This window comes from Triturus cristatus, chromosome 11, assembly GCF_964204655.1.
Source record: "Triturus cristatus chromosome 11, aTriCri1.1, whole genome shotgun sequence".
Taxonomy (NCBI): Eukaryota; Metazoa; Chordata; class Amphibia; order Caudata; family Salamandridae; genus Triturus; species Triturus cristatus.
In genome coordinates, this window is record NC_140594.1 from 621,691,506 (window position 1) to 621,716,402 (window position 24,897).

Below are 24,897 nucleotides of genomic sequence, written 5' to 3' on the forward strand. Positions count from 1 at the left end.
ATGGGAATTGTAGTTTTGAGCTGTTTTCCAGGCTTATGATTTCTTCCCCCAAAGATAAGTCTAAATTGCTCTGAGCAGCCAAGGAAGAGAAACAAAATGAAATGTCTCGGTTGGGCTCAGGGGGTTATGCAAATGAGGAGGGTTGAGCTCTGGAATGGACAAGACAGTACTAAGGCCTGACCTTTACATTTTAGCTCCTTTATGCTGGACTTAAACACTCTCTGGTAACATTGCCTGTCAGTCAAACCAGTGGAGGAAAGGGCAGTACAAACATCACTTACCACTTGCATGTACATTTATGTGGATTTTACGTTTCTTTAATTGCTTTAAATTTGTGGGGTTTTTGTTGGACGTTTAAGTCCTGTCTTATGTCATCTTTGCTTCTGAATCTCTCTAACATGTCAGTTACATGCTTTTCTTTTGTCTCTGTTTATCGTATCTACCTCTACATCATATGTCTGTGTCATGACTTTTGTCTCTGTGTCTGGACTTCTCCATTTCACATCTCCGATTTCCTGTATTATGTTTCTGCTTTTGTCTGTTTCATATCTGTGCTACTGCTGGTATTTTGCATCTTTCTTTATCTCTGGTTGTTACCAGTGCCACTGCAACTGGTTCATGTGTCTATTTCTGTGTCTCCATTTCATGCCCGTGCTTTATCCTCAATTTAGTCTCTCTACGTGTTTATTTAACAACCCTCCCCCACTCCCCCCCGCTTCACTGTCTCAATTTCCGGTCTCTTATCCTGTTCCTTTTTTTGCATTTTCCTCTTTGTCTGTTTCTGTTTCATGTTTCCATTTCTGTTTCACGCATCTGCTTATTTACCTGATTTCAGTATTCAATTTGGTTTCAGTTTTTTATGTCCACTTCTGTGTCTCTTTTATCTATTTTTAATCATATCTATGTATCTGTTCTGTGTTTCTCTGTCCTTTTTTCTTTTTTGTGCATCTATTTCTGATTTTGTCTTCCAATTACTCAGTACAATCAAATTGCTCTCCTTCTCCCACCTCTCCGGTGTGCACTGTCCCGTATACCCGGTATCTGCCCCCATCTCTCTCTCTCTATATCCCAGTTGTCCTGTCTCAGATATGCAGCATTTTTTCTGCCCCCTTTTTTGGCTTTTCCTTGCAAAGTTTCTGACTTTGCTTTTGCCTTCGTTCACATTGTTTCTGCGTCTGTTGAACTCACACATGGTGCATTTGGCTTTCTGCAGCTCGCATCGAAAGAGGAAAAGGTCATCAATGATTGTGTTTGTGCAGGAAGGTAGCCCTTCCTGCACAAACACAATCATCCCTGCAACACAGGCACCGTTGCAACTTGACGCAAGGGTGCTTGTGCTTGGCAGCCAATTGAGCGCCAGCGCGGGGGAAAGCACCGTAATGTGTTGTTTTTGTTGTTAATGCGACACATCCATGTGCTTTTAAAATGACACCGCTCGGCGCAGCAGTATGGCTTGCGGCACCGCGCTGCATCATTTTATAGTAAATGAGGCAAGTGGTGCCTTGTGTTTGCCCCTCCTCTGTTTCACAATCTCATGCATGCTGTCTGTGTCTTCCAGAGCAGTACACTGTGACAGGCTTGATGGAGGCCTCCCTGATGCAAGTGGACATAGATGGGGATGTGCTGGTCTTCCTCGAACTGGCTCAGGTAGGAATGAAATAATATGTGGTCTGTTATTCAAGGATGCATTCCACCACTTGTGACAGCTATGGAGAGTCTTCCTGTTTCCTTGCTTGGGTGGTTATTGCTCCACCTATCATTCAAAGATGGTAGCAGATCTCTGTGCAAGACACTTCTGCTGAGTCCTCAGCCTCCCCATATTGAACTAGGCAGTAACGCAGAGGTCTTCATACTTTTTGATGCTGAGACCCCCGTGTCAAACTTTTTTAGGCACAAGGACCCTCTCCTGACAAACATTTCAAGAACCTAGTACTCCTCATCATCAACAGCTATCGACAACCATAACGCCGCCAATTCCCACAGCAAATCATTTTTACGTTAGGTAAATAATATCAAACAATGTTTAGAAAACCAAAGGTCAGTGAGCGTGGGGGTGTGGTCAAAGGTGTAGCTAAAAGCAAAGGGCCTCATTTATGAGGAATTGGAGTAGGGCAGCGCCGCAAGTCTTCTTGCTGCGCTGCCCTATGGAAATCTCAAATATTTTTGAAATACGGTGAATTCCTGTCCTTTCCCATTGCGTTGGCGCACAAATTGCTGCCTAGCACCAACAAAGGCAGGATTGTTTTGCACAGGAAGGGCCACCTTCCTTCACTAAAACAATCCAGAGAGGTGTTTTCCTCTTTCTGTGTGAGCTGCAGAATGCGGCACACATGGGAAAAGGAAAGAGCGAGGAGAAATGAAAACATCCTCGACTGTCACTTTGTATGGAACGAATAAGACTGCACCCAGTCAGAGTCCCATCAACAATTATCTATACTGTTTAGCCACTCATATATCATGTACTCTCTGCCACTTTTTCCTCCTGTTTCTCCCATCAAACTTTTATTAAACTTTTTTTTCTGTGTGTTCCTGCATTCTACCAGGGGCCTCCGCAATCAGATTTCTGTGTGCTGCAGGGAGACCAAGCTATCTGCATATATGAGACTGGTCACTTGCAGGATTTCATTTTGAGTTCGATAGACTTCACAGCTTTTAAATTCTCTGCAGGTTGGCCGTAGGAAGGTCACATATACAACCTTTTAGGTTGGTAACATACCACCTCGCATTGGGGTGTTCGTTTTGTGGTCTCCTTATTAACCACCCCAGCTATCAGTTAGGAGTTAGCATTGTATATAATACTCCACAGAGTCAATCCTTGCTCAAGATTGGATGGTTTTTGTGTTAAATTCAGTTGCCTTGCCCCTATTTCTTTCTTTCCTGGCTTTCTCTGTTTGACTTGCCTACAGGAGCTTTTTGTTTCACCTGTGGTATAAACGTCATTCATCTGGCTCAGAACGCTCCTTTGTAAACAGAGCCGCTTTTAAAACACACTGTGCTACCTTTCAGTGCCACCTAGTGGCCACTAAAAAAATTGCAGTAGAAATGTGGTCGATATAAGCTTGATCTCGTTAGACAGTGAGGATTATTTTAAACAAGCACTGGCAATACCATTTGGCCTTGCTTGTATGTAATAGTAATCAAGATCAATTGGCATTGCCAGTTCTTTTCTTTCCTTGAGACCCAAGCTTGGAAGAAACTGCCTGTTAGCCTTTGCCTTCAAAAGGACCGTTGGTGCTTGAGAATGAGTCTCAAAACGTGGCTGTTCCCTGCCTGAATCTGCTTTGCTTTTCGGCATTATTCTTTTTCTGAATGTCTTAGTCACAGGGATATCCAGTGCTAGGACAAGGACTTGGGCTAAAGGGGCTTGAGTTAAAAGTGCATTTTATATGTTTAGTTTATTTCTTTCTTTTATTCATTCATTCATTTAAATAGTAGAGGGGCAGAACATAGCCCTGTTTTAGCACCTAAATCCTCCTTGTAAACTGGGGGTCTTCCATAGCCTAACTTGAATCCTTGGTTCTCAGATCAAACCAGATCCTCTATCCCTAGCGGCCAGAGTTCTGACCTTAGACGAGAGAAACACAATTATCACCATCATTATCAAAGTCTCTCTTTCACTGAAAACCATCTTTCGGATAAAACCAGAAAACATTTAAAACACATTTCAAAATATACAATAAGCTCATTGTGAAAAAATGTACTCAATACGGTGTGAATACATCTCTTTCCCTTGTGGGTTCTTTCATGATAATCACAAAAAAGTATCACACACATACCCCAAAAAATCAGCAACAAATTTTCTCTCAAAACAGCTTGCTCTCAATAATTCACAATACCTTGTATCCCCTTATATAGGACACTTTACCCTGCATTTTTTACTATGCATTCTTTACCCTGAATTTTTTACTCCACAATAACTTTTACAACGCAGGGCTTTACAACGCAATACGTTATAATGCATTCCCTATTTCAATGCAATTACTATTCTAGCTTCAGGGGGGAGTTACTTTCGGGAGTGCGTTGTAACAGTTTTGCAGTGTAAAGCCCTGTGTTGCAAAAGTTATTGCGGAGTAAGAAATGCGGGGTAAACAATGTTTCCCATCCCCCTTTTTCTTACAGAATCCGATTGCTAATATGATGAAAATACCATTTCCTAGATATATGCTTCCCTGTCTGTTACCCCCTATAGAATTTGAGATCCTAGAGACTTAGAAACTAAAAGGAAGGAAGTTCTCCGGTGAGTAATCTTTATACTTTGCAGGTTTGTGGTTTTTGAACGATTTTTCAACAAACCATGCCATTGCATCAACCTCCAATCTACTTGTTCCTTTCACCAGCAGCGGCTCCACTGCTATGGCGGAGAAGCGTTGCCTCCCCCCTCCACACAAACAGCAGGATAGGAAAAATAAAACGATAATAAACACTTGATTAATTTTTCCTTTCCTGCCGAGTCTTGGGAGTGGGGCCTTGGGGGTGACAGGCACAGAGGGTAGGTGCACTCCCTTCACTGCGCATGACAGTTTGACCGGCCATTCCAGGCCGGTCAAACCATCACACGCAGTGAAAGCTTCCAACCCGGCAATGCAGTTGGGTTGGAGAGAGCGGGCACAGACTCCCAGTCTGCCCTGGAGCGTAAATCAAGGGAGCTCAGGCCAATCCTGAAGCTGCTCTCATGATTGAGAGCTCTCATGTTTAAGAGCAGCTTCAGGATTGGCCGCAGGGCATTCTGGAAGCCTGTGCCACCTGGAGAAGAACGTGACGTGGCCAGCTGCAGGTAAGTATTTTTTTTACTATTACTTTTTTCATTTTCCCACCCGTGACCCCTATGCCCTCTCTACCCCCTGTCCTCCCCGCCCGGCCCGCCGCTCGTCCAGCTCACCGGCCGCTACTGCCTTTCACATATGTATAACACTCTCTGTGAGCACACCGGGTACTCTGATACAGCAAAGAGTTAAGCCCTAGAAGATGTCTCTTTATAAACTGTCAGGGTATGGTTTAAGTTCGGATGCTCTGAACAGAGGCAGTGCCACTGTTGGTGATTCTCCGAGCCGGCTGGGTAAAATAGGGATAAAAGTACTTTTGTTCACACACTTTCCAAGCAGAATCAATAGAGATTTATCAGGAAGCAGTCTTCCCCACACCCACTTGAGGTCATTGATTAATCTGGTAAGATTCTGGCAACATGTAATAAACAGCTTTGATTTTTAGTCCCCAGACACTTAAAATAGGGTTCACTAACCGTGCTGCGTCTAGTGGCATCGTCCCATCATAGGTATTCTATTAGAGTAACCGTTATATTTTCAGTTACCAGTTTATGCTGTGTGACAGTACAGTAACCTGCTCTAGAGGAAAGCGAATAAACATAAAAAAACAAAGGTAGGTGTCTCAATCGATTTTTTTTTAAATTATTGAGCGAGTCCTGCCCTGTAAGAGATATGGGTGGGAAGAGCCCACAGTTTAGCAAAGGTTGGATCCCAGTTGTGTTGTTGATCCAGGTGAGGAGAGTAGAGAAGCACTGAACAAGGCATAAATAGCCATTTTAGGAAGGTGTTTTCGGTAACTTCTAATTTATAGACATGTGTATATATACAGTGAAATGTCGAACAGAAGTCAATTAGCCATACAGAGAAATTCTCCAAATTGATTGTTCAATTTCTGGGTCAAAAGCTAAAGAATGAACCACTGGTCAATAGGTCTTTGACGTCCCCAAATCACACTGTAGTTGAGATTCCTCCTCCATTTTTGTATGACAGCTGGAGTAGTGGATTAGAACTAGTCCTCAACTTGTGCCGGTGTTTGCCTGGGCTCGGTATCGACTTTTTCTTTATGGTAGCGCTGTTAGTCTGTTTTTGAGTAGAGCAGTCAGCAGATTATTTAAAAATTAACCATATCTTAAAATATATATAACAATTTCTCATCCAGGCCATTGTTACAGCTTCGTTGACATGAAATGGACCAAATAGTCGGATTTATTGGAGTATTTGGTTATAGCGGCACTGGCATTTGGCAGTGTGTGTTAGCTGCAGTGGTTTGTGTTGAAGTATGTTTACTGCCACTTTTCATCCTCTTACAAATTAAGCACTGAAGCTGATTATTGCCCAAGTCCTGGTTTCTGATTTCTCAGGTGTATCCGTAATTGAATTAAAAATATCATTAAAATACCAAAGGTGGCTAGTTTTTACGTAGAGCCATGGCTTTACACCGGGATCATTCATTCAGGGTGGTTCCCACTTTGTACTTAGCTTTCAGTTATGTTGTGAACAGGGACAGTCAAGTGTATTCATTGCAACCAAGGGTTTCATATTTTCTACCCACTTTCCAATTCAAAAGTTCATTAACTTAACTGCCTTTGATCAGTCACTTCTCCCATTTGATAATTTTTCAGAACGTGGGAATACTGCTGATTTAAAATAGTTTCTCCTTTTCTTGTCACATGGTCTTCTTATAAAACTGTTTTTACAAACTCTGCATTTTATGTTGTTGCTGTTTTACAGAGAATTATATTTATCTGAGCTCTTTATTTCACTTTAGACAATCTAACCTGGGCAACTGTCTTTTGAGTTAAACCTGTTTTGTCTTTTTGGAATACTCCCCACTCCCTTTTGTCTTACATGCATGTAGCAGGTCTGATGCTGCTTCGTCAAGTTCACAGTTTGTTCCTAGCAAGCTCCCCTTTGGTGCCTTGCATAGAAACTTGTTTTTGCTGTACTCAGTGAGTGTTGACCACAATTTCTACTTCACGCCATATATTTGTCTTTTTCTGACCTCTGTTCATCATGAGTTCTTGCTCCTTTCCTTCGAGATCCAACATTGTGACAAATGATCCCCAGGGATGGATGGACTTGTCAATCCCAAAGTCCATCTCTGAGTAAAAGTGCTGCATAAATAAATATAACAGAATAATCAATAGGTCCCATGCTGCCCCCCATGGTGAAGCTCTTGCAATCAGTGGATTGTCTTAGAAAGCCCCGCTCAGAGATCTCCTCTCGAGATATATAGTAATCCTCCATTCTTTTTATACTGGATCTGTGGGGAGTCTAGTGCATGGCACTTCCCAAAGAACAATCCGGGATTATAAGACACCAACCACTTTTGTGTGGATTTTACCTGCCTCTCTCAGTGTGATATTTTCCCTGTTCTTGCCCTCACGCAGTCCTTTTTCAGATTTATTCAGAACATTGGAGGGTGTTGGCTTTACTTCTGTTAGGTGTTTTGTAACAGTCTATCAGGACCAGACTGTTGGATTTGATTACTTGTCCAATTCAATCTCGTTTCAATGTATCCTTGTAACCCCTTGATTGATTGGATTCATTTGCTTATCTGAACTGGTCTGGATCTAGCTAACCTGATCCTCCTCAGGTCATTGTTTACACAGTTTTGTAGCTAGTAATTGGTCGCACACGTCATATTATCTAGTAATTTTACTTCTTTATTTATCAGTGCTTCTTTGAACAATAAATCTTAGTTTTTTTTTTTTTAGCCCTGCCATGAAATGGCCAAGTATAAGGACTATGGCCCTTTTCTAAGTAATGCAGGATTCTCACTTCACTAAAGATACAGTTGAAATCTGTATTTCCAGGATGAGAGAATAGCACATCATTACTGCTTTTGAACTCAAAAATGGCGAACAACTATGAGAGTCAGTGGGCCCGATTCACAGAACTAACTTAAGACAAAATCCTAAACTTACTACCATTGTGGTATTCACAGAAGGCACTTACTCATTTTGGTATTCACAGAAGGCACTTACTCATTTTGGTATTCACAGAAGTTAAGAGTCCTAACTTTAGGACTCCTAAATGCCTTCTGTGAACACCGAAAGTCTTAAAGTTAGGATTTTTCTCAGTTTAGGAGTCCTAACTTTACTACTCCTAAACTGAGAAACATCCTAACTTTAAAGAATTTCGGTATTCACAGAAGGCATTTAGGAGTCCTAAAGTTAGGAGTCCTAACTTATGTGAATACCAAAATGAGTAAGTGCCTTCTGTGAATACCAAAATGGTAGTAAGCTTAGGATTTTGTCTTAAGTTAGTTCTGTGAATCGGGCCCACAGTCTCCACATAAGTTCTTGCATGGCCTGCTCACCTGTAGCTTAGTTTGTTACCTAATGCAGGTAAATGAGAGGAAAATGAGTCACAGTGTTCCTCTCGTGATTACCCACAGGGTTGGTAGCTCAGGCATTACTGCCCTCTCAGAACAAGGTCCTGTATTTTAGGAAGTTCCGTGCACAGGTGTCCTAGTTGAAAAAAAACCAATGCTCCTAGAAAACTTTTACCTCTATTCCCTTATTCTCAATGCCAATTGACTTTAGTACACTGCATTTTAGCTGGACGTTACCCACTGATTTATTAATTTCAATGTTCTACTTTGGAATTTAAAAGGTCTAGTGCACTCTCTTACATCTGTGGGAATTTCTCACAGATTAGGTTATGCTTCCTAATACATTTTTGACAACGTTTTTGAAAATGTTTGCCAGAGATTAAGTAATTTCACCAAGGGCTATATGTTTTTATATCATGCAGCTTTTTACTTAAATTCAAACCTCATATTAGCCCTTTATTAACTAATAGGTACTCTCTCAGATTCATTGCAATATTTTATAGGAGAATATAGACATAGTTGAGTGTTTTGTGTTTCACTTCTTACGTGAGTACTGGCTGGGTTTCTGCTATCGCTGGTGTCGTAAACCCCCTTTCTACCCAGAGGTTTTTTTTTCCTTCTAAATTACTGAATTGTTCGGACAGTGGCATTTTAATGTTTTGTCTTTTTCTTTACTGTTATCATCCAAAATTAATATATACTTTGCTGGTATGGGCAAATATTTTTCATAATTCTCGGTTTTTAGTTTTTTATTTTGATTCACCCACGTGGCTAGTTTAACTTCCATGGTAACAGCTTTCTAAGGTTTTACTTGAGTTGATCGTTGCATCTCTTGCAAAATTTACCTTTTTGCCTCAAGTCTCATAATGTATAGTGTGTACTTCATTGGTAGTTGTTTTACCCTGTACTCTATTGTTTGAACTTATTTCATTATGTTTTGGCAATTGAGTCCCCTTTTCCTCTTTCATTCAAATCTCTAATTCGTTATTTCTATAATTTTCAGTGCTTTGCAGGTTGCTGCTATTTTACCCTTAGAAATGTTTCTTTCCCCAGAGCTCATGTATCCATGTATTACGTCGATAATTTTCCTTACAGGCAATCAGTGTGGATACTGATTAGTGAAGTAGGCTCTCTTTACTTTCCTGAGCCATTTAGTAAATGGCAAGGAAGCTTTTAAATGTATCTTTCATTTGCCTGTATCTGGGTGCTTTAGTGAACCTCACCTCTGATGCTGCTACTGAAGGACTCTGAGGTTGCATCGTATCATCTCATGCCAACTTTGTCTTGGATTAGATGCTCTAGGCTAGCCACTTCATTTTGATCCTGAATCCTAAGTATTTTTGCCAATATTTTTTACTTCATCGTAAAGTTACATTTTAGGGAACTTCCTAATGAGTCGCATACATTTTCAGAATGTAGTAAGTAAATTGAGTAGTAGTAAGTGTATCAGTCCATTTTAGTTTAACCCCAGGTTTGTTTCCAGACTAATCCTTTCAGGACCACCCCACAGTCAAATGGATTCATGGTCTCTGCTTGTAAAGCAGATACGGGGCCTGCAAGACTATAGGAGAGGCTGTTTACACGACTGGTGAAAGTCTGTCCGAAACATAACCCTGATGGCTTAGTATAAGAAGGAGCTACAGTGTTATCGATATTTGAATGAGCCATTCTGCTGCTTGTTTTTGGTTCAGTTGGAACCTATTTCAGCTTTAGCCATAACCTGCACACGTTCAGCCATGTTCACCCATGCTTCCCTGACAGAGGAGAATATTTCTGCCTTTGTGAGAGGGCAGGCTGCTGGGAGGAAGGGCACGGCAAGCATCCGAAATATATCTGCTAAGGAAGGAAAAAGCAGATCTGGGAGCTGTGCCAGAGAAGGCTCATACCACACTATGTATTTTCTTGTTGCTGGACATTGTCTGTGGGTAGGAAGGAGATACAGACTGCAGTGTTTGAGACTGTGTATCTCCCAACATCCTGTCACTTAGAAATGTTTGGAGAGCAGTGCAAGGGTTCATGAGCTGAACACATCCACAGAAACTCTTCCTGACCTTGCAGTTTCTTTGGCTGCTATCATCTCATCAAAAGAGAAATACAGAGGGATATCTGTAGCGGCACAGCAAGGAACCCAACGTGACTAAAGGATTCTGGCGCCACAGGGTTGCTTCTAATTACAAACCATGGCTTTTGGCTTGTTCTAGCACAGAGTTCCTTTTAGCTAACTTCTCTAAATAGTGGATATATTTTGTTATGTTTCAACACAGAATCGTTGTTTTAATTTGTTTTTGGTCCTGTTTTTTTAAAGTCTATATGTAGAATATCCAAGACCACACTCAAGGGGATGTACTGGAGTCATGTAAATGATGGTTTCCTTGGGCCTGGTAGGGTAGGCTCTTTGACAGTAACCTTTCTGGATTTTAAAGAAGATTAGCACCTGGAGGAGCATATGGATCAAATTGAGCCACCGGCTGCTAGAACTCTATACCTTAAATTCCGGATAGGGACCTTGCCGCTCCGATCAGTTACCGCAAGAATGCAGCATCCCTATTCACAACTAGCGACAGGCTGCCCCCTTTTCCCAGGAATCAAGAAATCCATTGATCATGTTCTGCTCTTCTGCTTTCTTTACTACGCTCTCAAGAGGTCTTGGCTTCTGCCTTTGTGCCATAATCTGGGTAGTTGGGAGTTTAGATCTGGTTTTAGGATCTTAAACTGATTGACTATGTGGTTTCCCGCTTCTTACTGAGTATGTGGAGAAGCAAACCGAAAAAGGTTGCTCTGTTGTCACCAGCTTAGGTTTGGGGACTTGTTCGCATTTTTAGTTTTATTATGCATCTGGCTGCAAATACATGAATTATGTGCTGTTTGGCATCATGTACTTGGATTCCCAGTTAATGTATGTTTTTGTGTTTTTAATCCTGGCCTTATTGATTGACTACTATCCATTGCTGTTATCACACCATACTTTATTCTCGATTTTTTAAATAGTATTTATTATGCTGTTTTAATGTCTTATTGCACTGATGTATCCGATTTTATGTGCTTTTTTGGCAATGTGCCGAAATAACACTTGATGATGATGAAACAGTCCGAATTTGTTGTTGGCCTGTTTCTGTAGAATTTGAGGTTTGGCTTTTGTCTCTTTCTTCTGACTGACTCGGTTTGTTTTGAGACAGTTCTGCACGTTTGGTTTTCCGTCAAGCCGTTTTCTGCCGGAAGATCATTATTTCTATTTGTTTTGAGTGTGTTGTTTCAAGTTGTAATGGGTATTTTTGGCTTTTATGTGCAGGTAGATGCGTTTGTTTTAAACTTACTGACCCCCTTATCTAAGAGAATATATGTCACCCTTCTGCTTATGACTCTGCTTTCCCTGAAGTTTCCAGAGCTGCAGTTGCAAGGGTTTGAGAATTTTGCCACCTCTGAATGTTCCTTCAAACAGAGGTGGTACAATTAAGAGACTGCTTATGTTTGTATTGTGGCCAATGTGTGGTATCAGAATTGCCCTTTATTAAAGTATGACCAGGAGACTTGTGTCATCCAGGGATTCTAATATATGGTGGAGGTGTTTGTACAAGGTACTTATTCCTTGTATGAGGGATTTCCTGTACTCTGGACCTCTGTATCACAGCCTAAAGAGCGATGACAACCCTAGCAGCATGTGACACCATGTGAGAGGTTTCAGCGGCGGCCGGCACTGATCGGAGGTAGGTGAGCGGGGGCGGGGGGAGGACGCGGGAGGTGGGGGGAAGGATTCAGGAGGGGGGAGGATGCAGGGAAAGCAGCTATAAAAAAATTAAGTGAACATTTTTAAACGTACCCTCTCGCCACTTTCTCACCGTGTCTCTCCTCCGTAGTCCTCCCTCGCTCGGCCACAAGAAGCACACCCAGGCTCCCAGTCAGCCAGTCACAACCCTGCCTTAGCAGCGTTGTGATTGGTCTGAGTGCCGTGTTTCGGCACTCAGACGCTGACTGGAGGCCTGGGCATGTTTTCCACGTAGGCTGTAATGCAGCCTGCATGGAGAACATGCGTAGTGTGCAAGACTGTTTAGGGCGGCCCGAGAGGGCCGTCCAAGCTGTCACTGCACACTTTAGGAGGGTGTTACCACTCCTCCCCTGCCCCCGCTCCCTCACGCACAGCTGTGTGAGGAAGTAGGAGAAAGTAAAATTAAAATAATGCGAGTTATTATAATTTTATTTTCTCTGTGTTTCACTGCAAAAAAGCAGTTGGGCGACGCTCCTCCGCCTTAGCTGAGGAGCTGCCACCGAGAGGTTTAATAATGTTAATGCTGCATGGGTGTGTTTGCTAGAATGCAGTATGCGCTGACGCAGGTTGAAGTGTATATTAAGACTGTGTCTTTATTTCAGTTCCACTGCGCTCACCAACTCGGTAACTGGTGCCTCCACCACATCTGCACAAACTACAACAGTGTCTGCCGTAAATTCCCCAGAGATATGAAGACCATGTCAGTCGGTAAGTTCCCCTTCTCATACTCTGTATCCTCCTGTTTTTGACCCCTTATCTTTCTACTTCTTCCCTTCTTCCTCGCTGACCTCAGTGCTTCCTTATCCTCTGCTTTCTTTTGTCAGTCGCCAGTGCTTACTCCTCAGTCACTGCTTCATCCTCACTGGCCACAGCACTCTCTGACCATCTTCTGTACCCGGGTGCTCTCTCTTTTTTCTCCTAGTGTGCCCTCATTCTCCATTTTCTCCTTTCTTTCCCTTTTCATTCTCACTTCGTCAAGCATCCATCGTCCTATGCCCGTCCTCAGTTTCCTCTACTCCCTAGTTACACTGATAGCTCTTCATGGTGCCCTCACTTCACTTTCTGACTTGTGCCTTCCATTTCCATTTTCATCTTCTTGCTCTGATCCCAATTATCCCTCCTTATTTTTTGTTTCCTCTGTGTGCTTTGCTTTCTCATCAGTCTCTACTCTGCATGACCTCTATCTCATACACAACATAAGTATGAGTAAAGAAGGTAAAGTCATGTTGGTGCATGTAAGGTATATAAATATAATAATTGCTCCAACTCGAAGTGTATACAACTTTTTTTTATAAATCGTGCAAGAGCCTGGATTAAGTAGTTCTATAAAGTCTGTGCCATTCCAGGATGTAGTCTGGTGTTCAACAGATGGCTGTCGCATTCCCTTCTCTCAGCGTTTGCATGTAGGATGTCCTTGTGGACTGGTATGGGCTGGGGCCAGTCTGCATGACAGAAATCCTAATTGTGACAGGCTCCAGGTGACCATCAGTGTGGGTTTCCATCTCTTCACTTCAGTGATTTGGTTCAAATAACTCACTTTCCATTGTTGAAGCTCTCTCCCAACTAGACCTCGACTCCTCAGGGAAGACGTGAATGACTGTGAGGAACACAATAGCTTTTGTGGCACAATCATAAATATTAGCCATCCAGGGGTCTGCCTTTCAGTCATCGAGGTCAGCGAATGACTCTCATGGTGAACTAATGAATATGTCAGTTGAAGTAAACTTTCCTGAAGCCAGAGAAAATATGACTTCCATGTTGCATTACAAAATGGAGCCACTGGGCTACAACAGGCAAGCAGATAGACAAATAGGTCTCTTGGAACTTCTGCAACACCATATGAGGAAGCACTTGATCCAACAGGTCATAGGTCCTGTACAAAAGTGAGTCACAGCTGCATCAGGCAAGTTTTTCAAGGCACCCCAAAACTGCATCCAGAATAGGGTGAGGTTCTGTGTGGGTGGATGTTTGACTATGCTTAGCTCACACCCAAGATTAATCAGATGTTGAGCCAGAACTAAGTCCTATTTATTGCGTCAGCAGAGGCTGCGGCTAGCCGTGTGGGCAGTTTGTAAACTTAAACTTCTTGCTGACTTTCGAGTGTATTGTTCCAAGGCAAAATGCTTAAGGTAGAGGGTTGTGCTCAAAGTTAACTCCATATGGGTGATTTTGTTGCCTCTATATATGCACGTGTCCAAAGCAAATCAGGATGCAGCCCATTATTGGAAAATACTTCTGTTGCTGTGCAGATGTTGAGGATAAACAGAGTTTGACTCCATAGAAGGTCAAGTTGTCACCTATACATAAAAACATGTATTGCCTCCTCTATCAGTGGAGTCTTGTCCTGCAAATCACAGCCCATTCAGATTACCTAGAAGCAAACTACATGGGCGATACTCATTGCATAGAGGGGCTGGGAATTGACAGGGTAGCTTAGTCACCATGAAGGCACAGAAAAACAATTCCATATCTTAAAAAGAGCATGGTGGGTTTAAAAGTGGACTGTACTGCTGGCCATATCAGTCTTTCCATTTAGCTAGGTTCTTGTCCCTGGGTTACAGCACCACACCTTTGCTACTTAGTTACAGATAGTATGCACCTTCCTATTTAAATGTCTCTAAGAGCAGCTTACTCCAAAACTAAAAGGTTTCATAAATGAAACCGTAGGTGGGCACATCCTAATATTCATCCTTCCTACCTACTCGTGTCCTGCACCTTCCACCTCTGTTCTTCTCCCCGTGACAACTTGTCCCATCCATGCTCTTCCTCTCTCTGGCTCTCCATCAACCAACTAGTGCTTGTGATCTATGCTATATTTCTCTACTGTTACCCTGTGCCCTGGTTAGTCAGTCCACCTTTCTCTCTCTCTCTCTCTGTTTGCCCCCCCCCCCCCTGCTTTTACTCCCTTTCACAGGTACTGTGTGTTTTTGGCCATCTGTATCTTATGCCTTGTGTTTCACATTTCCTATACTAACGGCCTATTGACATGTCTCTCTTTTCGTGGCAGAGAACCAGGAGTACTTTGAAAAGCACCGCTGGCCACCCGTCTGGTACCTGAAAGAGGAAGACCACTTCCAACGGGCACGCAAGGAGCGCCAGAAGGAAGACTACCTGCACCAGAAGCGCCAGCCCAAAAAAAGATGGCTGTTCTGGAATGCCACCGCCTCTCCATCCTCGCCAAGTACCGCATCTGCTTCCTCCTCATCCTCCTCTTCCTCTCAGACTGTGGTTTGAACATTTGAAAGATTCCCCCCTATGTCCTATCCTGTGGTGAAGGTTTAGGAGAAAGTGTGGATGCACCACCTTCAGCTGAACCTCAGTGATACCTCAGAATATGGGTCTGCAGTCGTGGAGGGGGACGAAATAGGGGAGGCATTGAACCGCCCCTGAATATAGTGGGACTCTGCAGGGGTAGGTTCAGGGTGGCGGATGTGGTGGATCCCTGCCAAGCCAGAGGCTAGAATCTTCAGGACTCCGGAACCTTTCAGACTAGAACTTTCCATATTCCAGAACGTTTCTGACCTGAATTTTCCAGCTGCTGGAACAAGAAACATTTAGACCAGAACCTTTCTGACTCCAGAACCTTCCAAAGTCTAGAACCAGAACTTGCTTGTTACTCTACAGAGTCCAGAATTGGATCCATTACATACCTGGACTCTACAGACTCCGGAGCCAGAACCTATAATGGGCTTTTATCTTCAAAGAACTGAATGTTTACATATGTGTCATATTTTTATATAATAAACTCAAGTGAAATTTTGTTTCTATATTCCCAAGTTCTATTGCTTGATAATATTGTGCCCACCGTTATTGAGTTCATTTGCGTTCTGAATTTGTAAGCTCTCCCTCGCTGGCCGGTTACGGCAACATAACCCCAAAGAGAATATCCCCCAAGACACAAGTGCAGCCACTGCTATAAAATGAAAAGCCTTCATTCAGGGATCTTCTCACATAGATGAAAGAGAGCTATTTTCTGAGCCTACAGAGGAGAAGGGGCTACGGCCCATCCCTACTCCACTCGGTGTAATCCCCTTTTAAGTTTCATCCTATGGGTTGCCCACCAACCCAACACAATGATCTATAGCTCTCATCCTTTAAATTAAACATTAAACTGTCAGGCCAGCATACTAATGCACAAGCTCCATAAACAGACTGCACCTGGTTTGTCTCAGAACTAAGGATACATTTTTACAGGAACATGTACTGTTTTCCCAAAGCAGGTTTTGAGAATTGTATCCAGTTGTATCCAGCAGCAATTTGTCATCCTCCACACAGCTATACACCCAAGCATCTTCCATGTATCTGTGCTGAATATGACACTTTACCCCGCACATATTTACAACGCATGCCATTACCCCACATTATTTACTCCGCAAAATCTTTTACAACGCAGGACTTTACAACGCAATCCATTACAACGCATAGTCCATTACTACGCAATTTACTATTCATACTCCACCGGGGCGTTGTAATGAGGAATGCGTTGTAATGGTTTGCGGTGTAAAGCCCTGCGTTGTAAAAGATTTTGAGGAGTACAAAATGTGTGGTAATGACAGTCGTTGTAAAGGATGTTTACCATCCGTGCTTCATGCATTTCCATTGGTGTTTAACCATCACTCAGAATCTATAAATTCAAATCAATATCAGTAGGTACCAGACTTACTGGACATTAGAACATTGGAATGTTGGGAGCTCCATTGAAAACAATGGAGTGCTCCGGGCTCCTAATGGCCGGTAGAAGCCCAGAGCTCCAACATTCCAACGGTTCTTCACAGCTTTTGCTGTGAACAAAAGGCCTCACGGAACCTGAGGGGATTTCAATTCCCTCAGGCTCCGTTAGACCTTTGTTTTACAAATTTGAACATTCTGCCCATTGTGGCGGAATGTTCTAATAGTTTTAGAGCCCGCCGTAGCGGGGGCTCTACCGGCCATTAAAGGCCCGCTCCCTTGTTAAAGGCCCTCGCTGAAAGGCTGGAGCAGGCCTTTAATGGTCGGTAGAGCCCCCGCTACGGTAGGCTCTAAGTCTATATTCAACACTGTCTTTGGTTATAGATGTGTGTCACCATATGCTTGCTTCTGAAGGGTAATAACCCTCACTACTCAACTGCAGAAAGTCTCCAAACATGGAGCAGTCTCGTCTTCTTTTTTTGCTCCGAGGCCCATGAAAACAACGTGGGGCTCTGTGTGGATATATTTAATAGGAAACCCATTTGATCATGGTCCCCCTTTCTGAAATTCATTACTTGAGAGGAGAGTCGCTTCAAAACCTCTATTTTCATAAGTTACTTTTCCGATTTTGACTGATTTTGTTGCTGGTATAAAGTACCACAGTAACGTATGAAAACAGACTACAAAACATATTTTGCAAAAACATACACTTCTAAAATCCTGTCCTCTCGCAAATATCTCTACACAAAATGATACCTACTCCCAATATCAAACCCATAGATCTAGGAAGTGAGTTTTGACTGAGCTTCAGAGTTAAATAGAGACAATTTTGTAGGGAGATTCTTCTATACACTTGAGGTTTTGACTGTCTTGAAGTTTATTTTGGAAACTGTTTTTGTAAAGGATGTGCTTTGCAATGTGTCTGTTTCCATGGACGCGGTACATGGCGTCTAGAGATGTTTAATGTGTGAGTGCACTATATGTGGGTCCATAGCACCAACGCGTTTGAATATCTGAGTACAATGTGCCGTAATCCTCCTGGTTTTCATTCAGGTGAGCACACTCTCAATCCCTTTGCAGGCTCATCTAGTCTTGGTTTGTGTGTAATCAGATAATCAAATCTCTGGGTTTAAGGGCCAGGTCTGGCAGGTTCCTACAGTACTTTTTCTGGGATTTTCTTTTATATTCATGAGCATTCGAGTGATACTGTACACATGGTCTAATTTTGATACTGATCCTAAACCTCAACCATTTGCTCCAGTTGGCCTGTTTTCATAGCAATCGTATTATGTCATTTTTTAAATTACAATTATTAACGGTTTTACCAAATCATACAAAATCTAACAAAACGCGAGCTGCATTAAAATATTACATAACAGCAGTATCACAACTTAATTATATATGGGCAAAAATATCCCATTCTGTAAATTATAAGGATATTGCGAGTCACCGAGGACCTCAACTAGCATACAGAGGAAGGTGGACGAAGGGTGAGTTCTTTTTTTAAGGTCATTGAACCCCAAACAATTGCCTTATAACATACAGGAGAGGGTACATTGTTTGTAATAATACATGGCCACACCATCTCCCTTCCCACAAATCACTTGTATCCTTGGTGTGGTGCTCTTTCATATGAAAGAGATGTTTATAAACATGAATAAAATTAGGATCTCTTGGGCAAAATTAAGCACACCAAAAAGCAGTTAAGATAGTTTATACTTCTCCAGAATACTTTTTAATTATACTGTCTACCATTATAGATGACATGTGACTCCTACACCTTGTAGTCTTCTGTCTTATATAAGATTTTATATACAATGATTTATACACGTATGATTAATTGATTCTGTAATGTTTGTGTGAAGTAAAGTGCTCTGACTCTCTAAACTGGAATAAGCGGCACTATAAAGCAAAAGAAATGCATGTGAAAGAAACTGGATATGGAGACTTAAGGGGCACTATTAAAGGGTGGTGGTATGGGAAACTGCAAAGAAGGTGGTCATTTGGGGGCACCAACAAACATTGTTGCACGGGGCACCACCAGTGTTAAAGCCTGCCCTGCCTGTGATGAAAACATTATTGCGCCGCCAAGAGCTTCCGCCTGCATCGCTGGGGTCTTTGGATCTGATGGTCCCTAACCATTAGCCTTAGATGCATTGCAGCTGTTTGGCTCCGCCCTCGAAGAACTTCGAGTCTTCTTGGTCCTTTGGAGAATGCAACTAAGGCGAGGGTATGAAAGGTACACCTTTATTGTTCTGCCCTAGTTGTAACACCAAATACTTCTGGAGCAACCAGCAGAGGGTCTCCGGACTGTGCTGCTTGTCAGACCACAGGAGTCCTCCTGTGGCATCTGCCTTGTCTTCCACTTCAAGAAGATCCATCGTTGCTCTAGGAAAAGATGGTGGGCTTACCCCAAAATGCAGAGACAAGCATCATCGGAGGGGCCTGTTATCTCGGTGATGAAGAAGAAGCAGGGGTCTTCAGCATACCAGCAGGCCAAAGCGGATAGAATCCAGAAGCCATCTTCTCTAAGTCATCCGATGATGAAGAGAAGTTCCTTCAGTAACCCCCAGGACCGATAACCAGGTTGACCCCGGTGTCTTCATAGCACCACAGGTGGCACAATGTCATCCTCAAACCCCGACAGAGGCAGAGCTTTGAGGGTCGATTGGAAAGCAGCAGAAACATTTGGTTCTGGCTCCTCTGACTGGGACATCCTAGATTCAAGAGACAGGGTCAATCCCGGCAAAGCTCCATCCAAGGTTGCTGAAGCGCACAGTGCTTCAACACCCTCGACAACGAGACTCTGGAAAGATGCACTCGGAACTGAAATTCAAGGCGAAAACTTCATCCCCCCCAGCATCGAAAGCAACACCGAAGCCCCCATCGACACCAAGTTTGAACACCACCAAAGGGTAGATCTTTAAGAAACCATTTGAGGTCCTTGGTGCAAAGCAGAAGAAACTGTATACATCTGGACATAGGCAAAATGTTTGCCAAGCACTATGCTCCTGGACTTATTTGAATGCTAAAGAAATGGAGGTGCGCATTTCAAGATGAACCTGGCCTCGAGGCAACCCATTCCCAAAAGAGTGAGGGACTCGGCCAATAGTCTCCCACAGTTCCCACCCGTAAATACAACACCTCCACCACCACTGCTGCCCCCACACTCATCCGCTTCACCCCGACCAAGGAGCGGAGCAATCCATTGGAGTCACTGTTAAAACACCAAACTACTCCGGTGTGATTGAGGAGCAGCATAATGGATACACTATTAAACCACCAAAGGATTTATGTGCAGTGCTCACCCAGGATTGGGTGCAGAGTGGTTCAGGGAGGGATAGGAGAGAGGAAGAGACAGGGGCTGTGGCCCAAGGCACCCTTTGCCCCACTGGCTCCAAGAGGCTCAAATGGAGAAGACACCGCAGGAAGATGCCCTCAACTATCCATGCCCCACCAGCTGACCCTGCCTGGAAACCCCCGTAGGAGAGGATTGAATAGGTGAAGGAAGAAGAGGAGTGTAAAGGAAAAGGAAGAGTCAGAAGGGAGAGGGGTGGTCCTGTCCTCTACTCTGCAGAAAAGACTGTGCAGAGGACAGGTGAAGGGAGAGGGGGAAAGATAGAGAGAGACTCAGAGAAAACAAGATAAAAAGAGGAAATTAAACGGAAAAGGGGGTAATAGGAGGGAAGAGAGAATAATAAAAGCAAAGGAAAAGAGGGGAAGGAAAGAAAAGGCCTAAATAAAAGGAGAGAGCGAGAGAGAAAGAAAAAAGGCAGATGTAAGAAATATAACACATATGAATCTTATTAAAAATGTTGTTGTATGTTACCAACTCCTTTCCAGGGAGCAGATGTGGACATGGTAGACCCTTTGAAATCTTGTTACTTCCACACATTGTATTACCATCTGCTATGGTGCCGGAGGGAGAGATGGCAGGGGTATAGAGAAGTAGTTAGCCAGCATTGTGAGTATGTGTGTTTGCAGGGGAGTGGGGGGTATGTATGCGGAGTGTGGGTAGAATCTCAGACTAAGGAACCCATATATGCAGTCCCCAAATAAAAGACACTTATGAAGACATAGGGCTGCCACTCAGCAGGGGCACTGGGGAGATACAAAAGCAGCAGATCTACAAAACGTACAACATAATACCCTGGTTTCACATACTTGTCCATCACAGGAGGATAGTGCATACTTCCCTGCACTCAGTATGGCTGTAGTGTTTTTAAACTCTCCTGTAATTAAGTTATTTGTGGTCTTCAACCCCCAACCGGTATCTGGGCGGGATTCCACCTTCCTTGGAGTATAGAGGGCAGGGGATGGGATGGTTCTTTGCCAACCTAATCAAAACATAGGGGGTTTGCTCAGCGTTCTTGGAATGGCAAGAAAATATGTGGCGAGAAGCAGTCACACTTCTGAGTTGGCGTGAGGGCCCAAATCTCCTATACATAACACAGGCCACTAAATGGATCAAGCCCAGCTGCACATACAGTTTGGAACTATGGGATCCAAGAGGCCTAAGAGATAGCTCAATGTTTGGCCTGACCTCCCTGGTTCTTAAAGTGACGTCATGTGCTTTCTCTTAGACATACTGTTGATTCACAAAAGCATTTATGAATACTGGAAGTACTCCAGGAGTACTCTGGCGTACTTTTACTCCTTTGGGAATCAAACGCGAAACATCCAGCTCCTTATTAGTGCAAGTACATAGAGGGGATTTTTTTTTCTATTTGCACTACATTTATAGGAGTTTTCCATGAATATTACCATTTTGGATGATTTGAGGCCAATTCACAAAAGCATGTAAGGTATGGTAAAGAGTGCTACAACATTACTCCTTTAGTACTTCAAAATGCATTTGTACCTAGGCCCTTATGTGGTAGTTTCTCAGGAATAACCCTCCATCTATAACCCACTTTACTGCTACCAGCTGTACATACTTCAAGCAGCCAAGCTACCATTAGAGCCGGCCATTCACACTTTTGAGGGGCCCCATGGGGGCTAGGAAGCCACCAGAGAGTATGGCTCCTGGCACATATCATTTGATGCAGGGTGCTCTCCATTCAGGATGACTATTTGCAACCTGCTGCTTTGGCATTTCAGAAGGCTACAGGGTGTCAAAGTGCTCTGAAGCAACTGAAAGTAGCATGTAAACACTAAATATAACAACTGACAGTCTTAGGATTAGTAATGGTAGCTGGGCTGATTTGATAGGAGAGTTAAAGATTGGTGCTAGTTTTTTTACTATGATGTTGATTGCTCCTGGGTGTAGCACTGCAATAAGACCACAAACATAATTTATATAATTTATGTGGCATAGTACACCTTAGTGGCTCTCAACGTCCTTTATGGGTATGCGAAGAGTAAGCCTGGAGCAGAACTCCAAGCGGCGCAGTGCGTTAGATAAATGCTGTTTGCGGTGATTTTTAGTGCCAGGTGCTTGTCCGCACTGTCCAATCATTGCGAACGGCAACATGCACAGCACAAGCGGGCACTGCTTCCTTTCTGCTGCTCGAGAAGATTTTTACTCGAACGACAGCTTTCTCAAAACGAAAGGACAGTTTCTCAGCGCGAGCGGTTGCGAGCACACGCGACCACTTGCAATGAGAAATCTGGCCGCCCAAGTTGAGAAATCTCGCCGGGAGGTTGATTTTCCACACTCGCGCTCACCAACTTGATGTTGACGTTCGTGAATGAGGAAATATCTCACTGGGAGGTGGATTTTTCTCACTTGCACTTTCCCAACTTGACATTGAGGAACGCGAGCGAGGGAAAAAACTCCACGAGCTCCACGTAACGCGGAGTGCGGAAAACTTAGCGGAGTTCACCGCCCAGACTTAGTGAAGAGTTGCAGCATAGCTCACCTTCGCCTGGCGCAGCATAGGGTATGCTTCGAAATGTAGGTTACTTTTGTAATTAGGATGGGGTGTGGGAAAGTAATCTGTGGAAAATGTAAAGGTGAGCTGATGTGATATTGGCAAAAAGTTACTTCTCTGTGCCAGGGATAATGGTATAGCACTGCCTGTTGAGAACACAGCACTATTCTTCATGGAGAGTTGTCAAAATCAAAAGTAGTTATTTATGGTTTGGCGGGCGAAATTCTTCAGTGGACAATTTATCCCCCAGAAAAAACCCTCATCTATCATGTGAGCCTCTTTGAGTAAAAAAATGACTGCAGGTCTACCATTTTAGGACAGTATGGCTGACCTGCCCTTACATTTCTGAAGACAGATCCTCGTGGCGGAAGCCCTTCTTCAGAAGTGACATAACTAAAGACCAGCACAAGCTTGGTTATGTATCCCAGACTTTGGGGGCATTTCTGTGTTTGACTGTTTAAAATAAGATGGTTGGTATGGCAGACCAGGAGAGAAATTGCGCTGGTGGAAATTTCGTTTGTGGAGCTGCCCTAAATTCCCACTGTCGTCAGGCCTGCCGCAAGGGTTTTGTGAGCAATAGGTATGCCAATCAGAAAACAGCTTTCTCCTGCACTGTAAATGAAGTGGGGGAAGTAAGAGGGAGGCTGATGGCACAGGCGCCAATGTTTGGTGGTTGTCCCATTACCACCTTCCTATAAATGAAGCACAAACAGGCAGAAATCTGGTGACTGCACCATTCAGGATCAGACTGGCATTTAGGGCAGTTTAGCAGTGGCAGATGGGCCGGTCTGATAGGTCAGTGTGTGGGCTGTTTTTTGATGGTTTGTGGGCTTTTGCATGGTCTACTGGGACGGTTATTAGGTCGAAGCCTACCAGACAGCAAAGCTGTCTCGTTTCTAAAGACTTCTTGGGGACATTCTGCCATCTTCCCTGAGAATGCCACCCACCTATTGCTTTCCATTGGCTTTGTGGTTTGTAACTCGCATTTGCTTGCTTTCCATTAGCTTACTTTATGTTTTTTAGGCCGTCCAGCATGTCTTTTTCCCCTCCCTTGGAGCGCAGCCTGTTTACCACCTCTCTGTCTGGCTCCTTCTATTCATAAATAAAAGTGTTCGCTTTCTCTGATGAACTCTTTTTTCCTTTTTGATAAGGCACTCCACAAGGGTGCATATGTTTTCAGTTATCTCCCGTGTATGCTAGTTCCGGAAGAAGTAAACCTGCTTTCTGCTTCACTGATTCTACTTATCTTTGCTTCTACCAGCTTATTAATCCTGCATGCCTGTCAGAAAACAATGTTCTGTCTACAAGCGTGTTTATTTTGGTCAGTGCTCTTTACTAATACCATAACTTCAATTTTGCACCTTTAACTGCCCTACTTCCACTCCCTATGCCATATAGGTAATGGAAGTAGGGGAGTGGAGGGTGCCGAAACACCCCTAAAATAACTATGCTAGAGTTCAGAAATGAAGGAGCAATAAACAGGTCTTTAAAGTATGCTTTTATCTTGTCACATTTGTTGTGCGTTCAAAAACAGAGGTCAAATGTTAGACTCTGTCTTCCAGGGAGGTTGGTGCTTACTTTTCTTTCTCTGACTGCAAAGTGAAAGGATTTATGTGACAATCTTGCTGGGTATGGGAATGTAAAAAGGCTGTAGGATGTTACTTTATTCTAGCACACAACATGTAAATGCCTGTAAAAGAACAGTATGAATATTTCAGAATATATCAGAATTAGGAAAGCACAAATGAAGCACATTTTTTGTAATTCAGATGCGTGGGGCAAACAAATATTTTAATTGGATCTAAAGGAATCAATACACTAGGTAAAACTGTATGTCAGTGCAAATGTAATGGTCATTGAATTGAAAATGAGTACACTGCAATGGCATTGCGCTACCACACCATGCATACTCCACGCTGCGCAACTCCACTCTACGACCCTTGACTCCACTCCATGCAACTCCATTCTGTGACACTGTATTGCACTCTACTCTAGGACACTCTACTCCACTGTACGTCACTACACTCTACTACAATCCACACCACTCTACTTTCGGACCCTACTGCACTCTACGCCACTCCAAACCATTCTACGCCACTCCACTTCACTTTAGACTACTCCACTTTACTCCACTTTATGCCGCTCCACGCCACTCTGACACTACACCACTCTGCACCACTTCACTCTGCGACACTCTCCACTACTCCACTCCAAACCACTATACCCCACTCAATGCCATTCCATTATATGACACTCTACTCCACAACATTCTACTCCACTTTGACACTCTACAACACTCCACTAAACAACACTCTGCAACAATCCACACAACTCTACTCTAAGCCACTCCACTCTACAACACTCCCCTCCTCTCAACAACACTCCACTCTACACTTCTCCACTCTGCGACACTCTATGCCACTCCACACCACCTCACTCTACGACATTCCAATCTACAATACTCTACTCCACACCATGCATACTCAACTCTAT

General features: G+C 43.3%; 1 protein-coding gene across 3 annotated transcripts in view; it reads left to right on the forward strand.

Annotated features, from left to right (window-relative positions):
- RHOBTB2 (Rho related BTB domain containing 2) overlaps positions 1-15,623 on the forward strand; it is a 216,801-nt gene extending 201,178 nt beyond the window's left edge. For all 3 annotated transcript variants that reach the window (XM_085634015.1, XM_085634016.1, XM_085634017.1), the window contains 3 exons: positions 1,559-1,647; positions 12,466-12,571; positions 14,871-15,623. In XM_085634015.1, coding sequence (XP_085490141.1) covers positions 1,559-1,647; positions 12,466-12,571; positions 14,871-15,097 — 422 coding nt within the window. In that variant the 3' untranslated portion in view covers positions 15,098-15,623. The remainder of the gene's footprint in view (positions 1-1,558; positions 1,648-12,465; positions 12,572-14,870) is intronic.
- Positions 15,624-24,897: the final 9,274 nt, after the last annotated feature.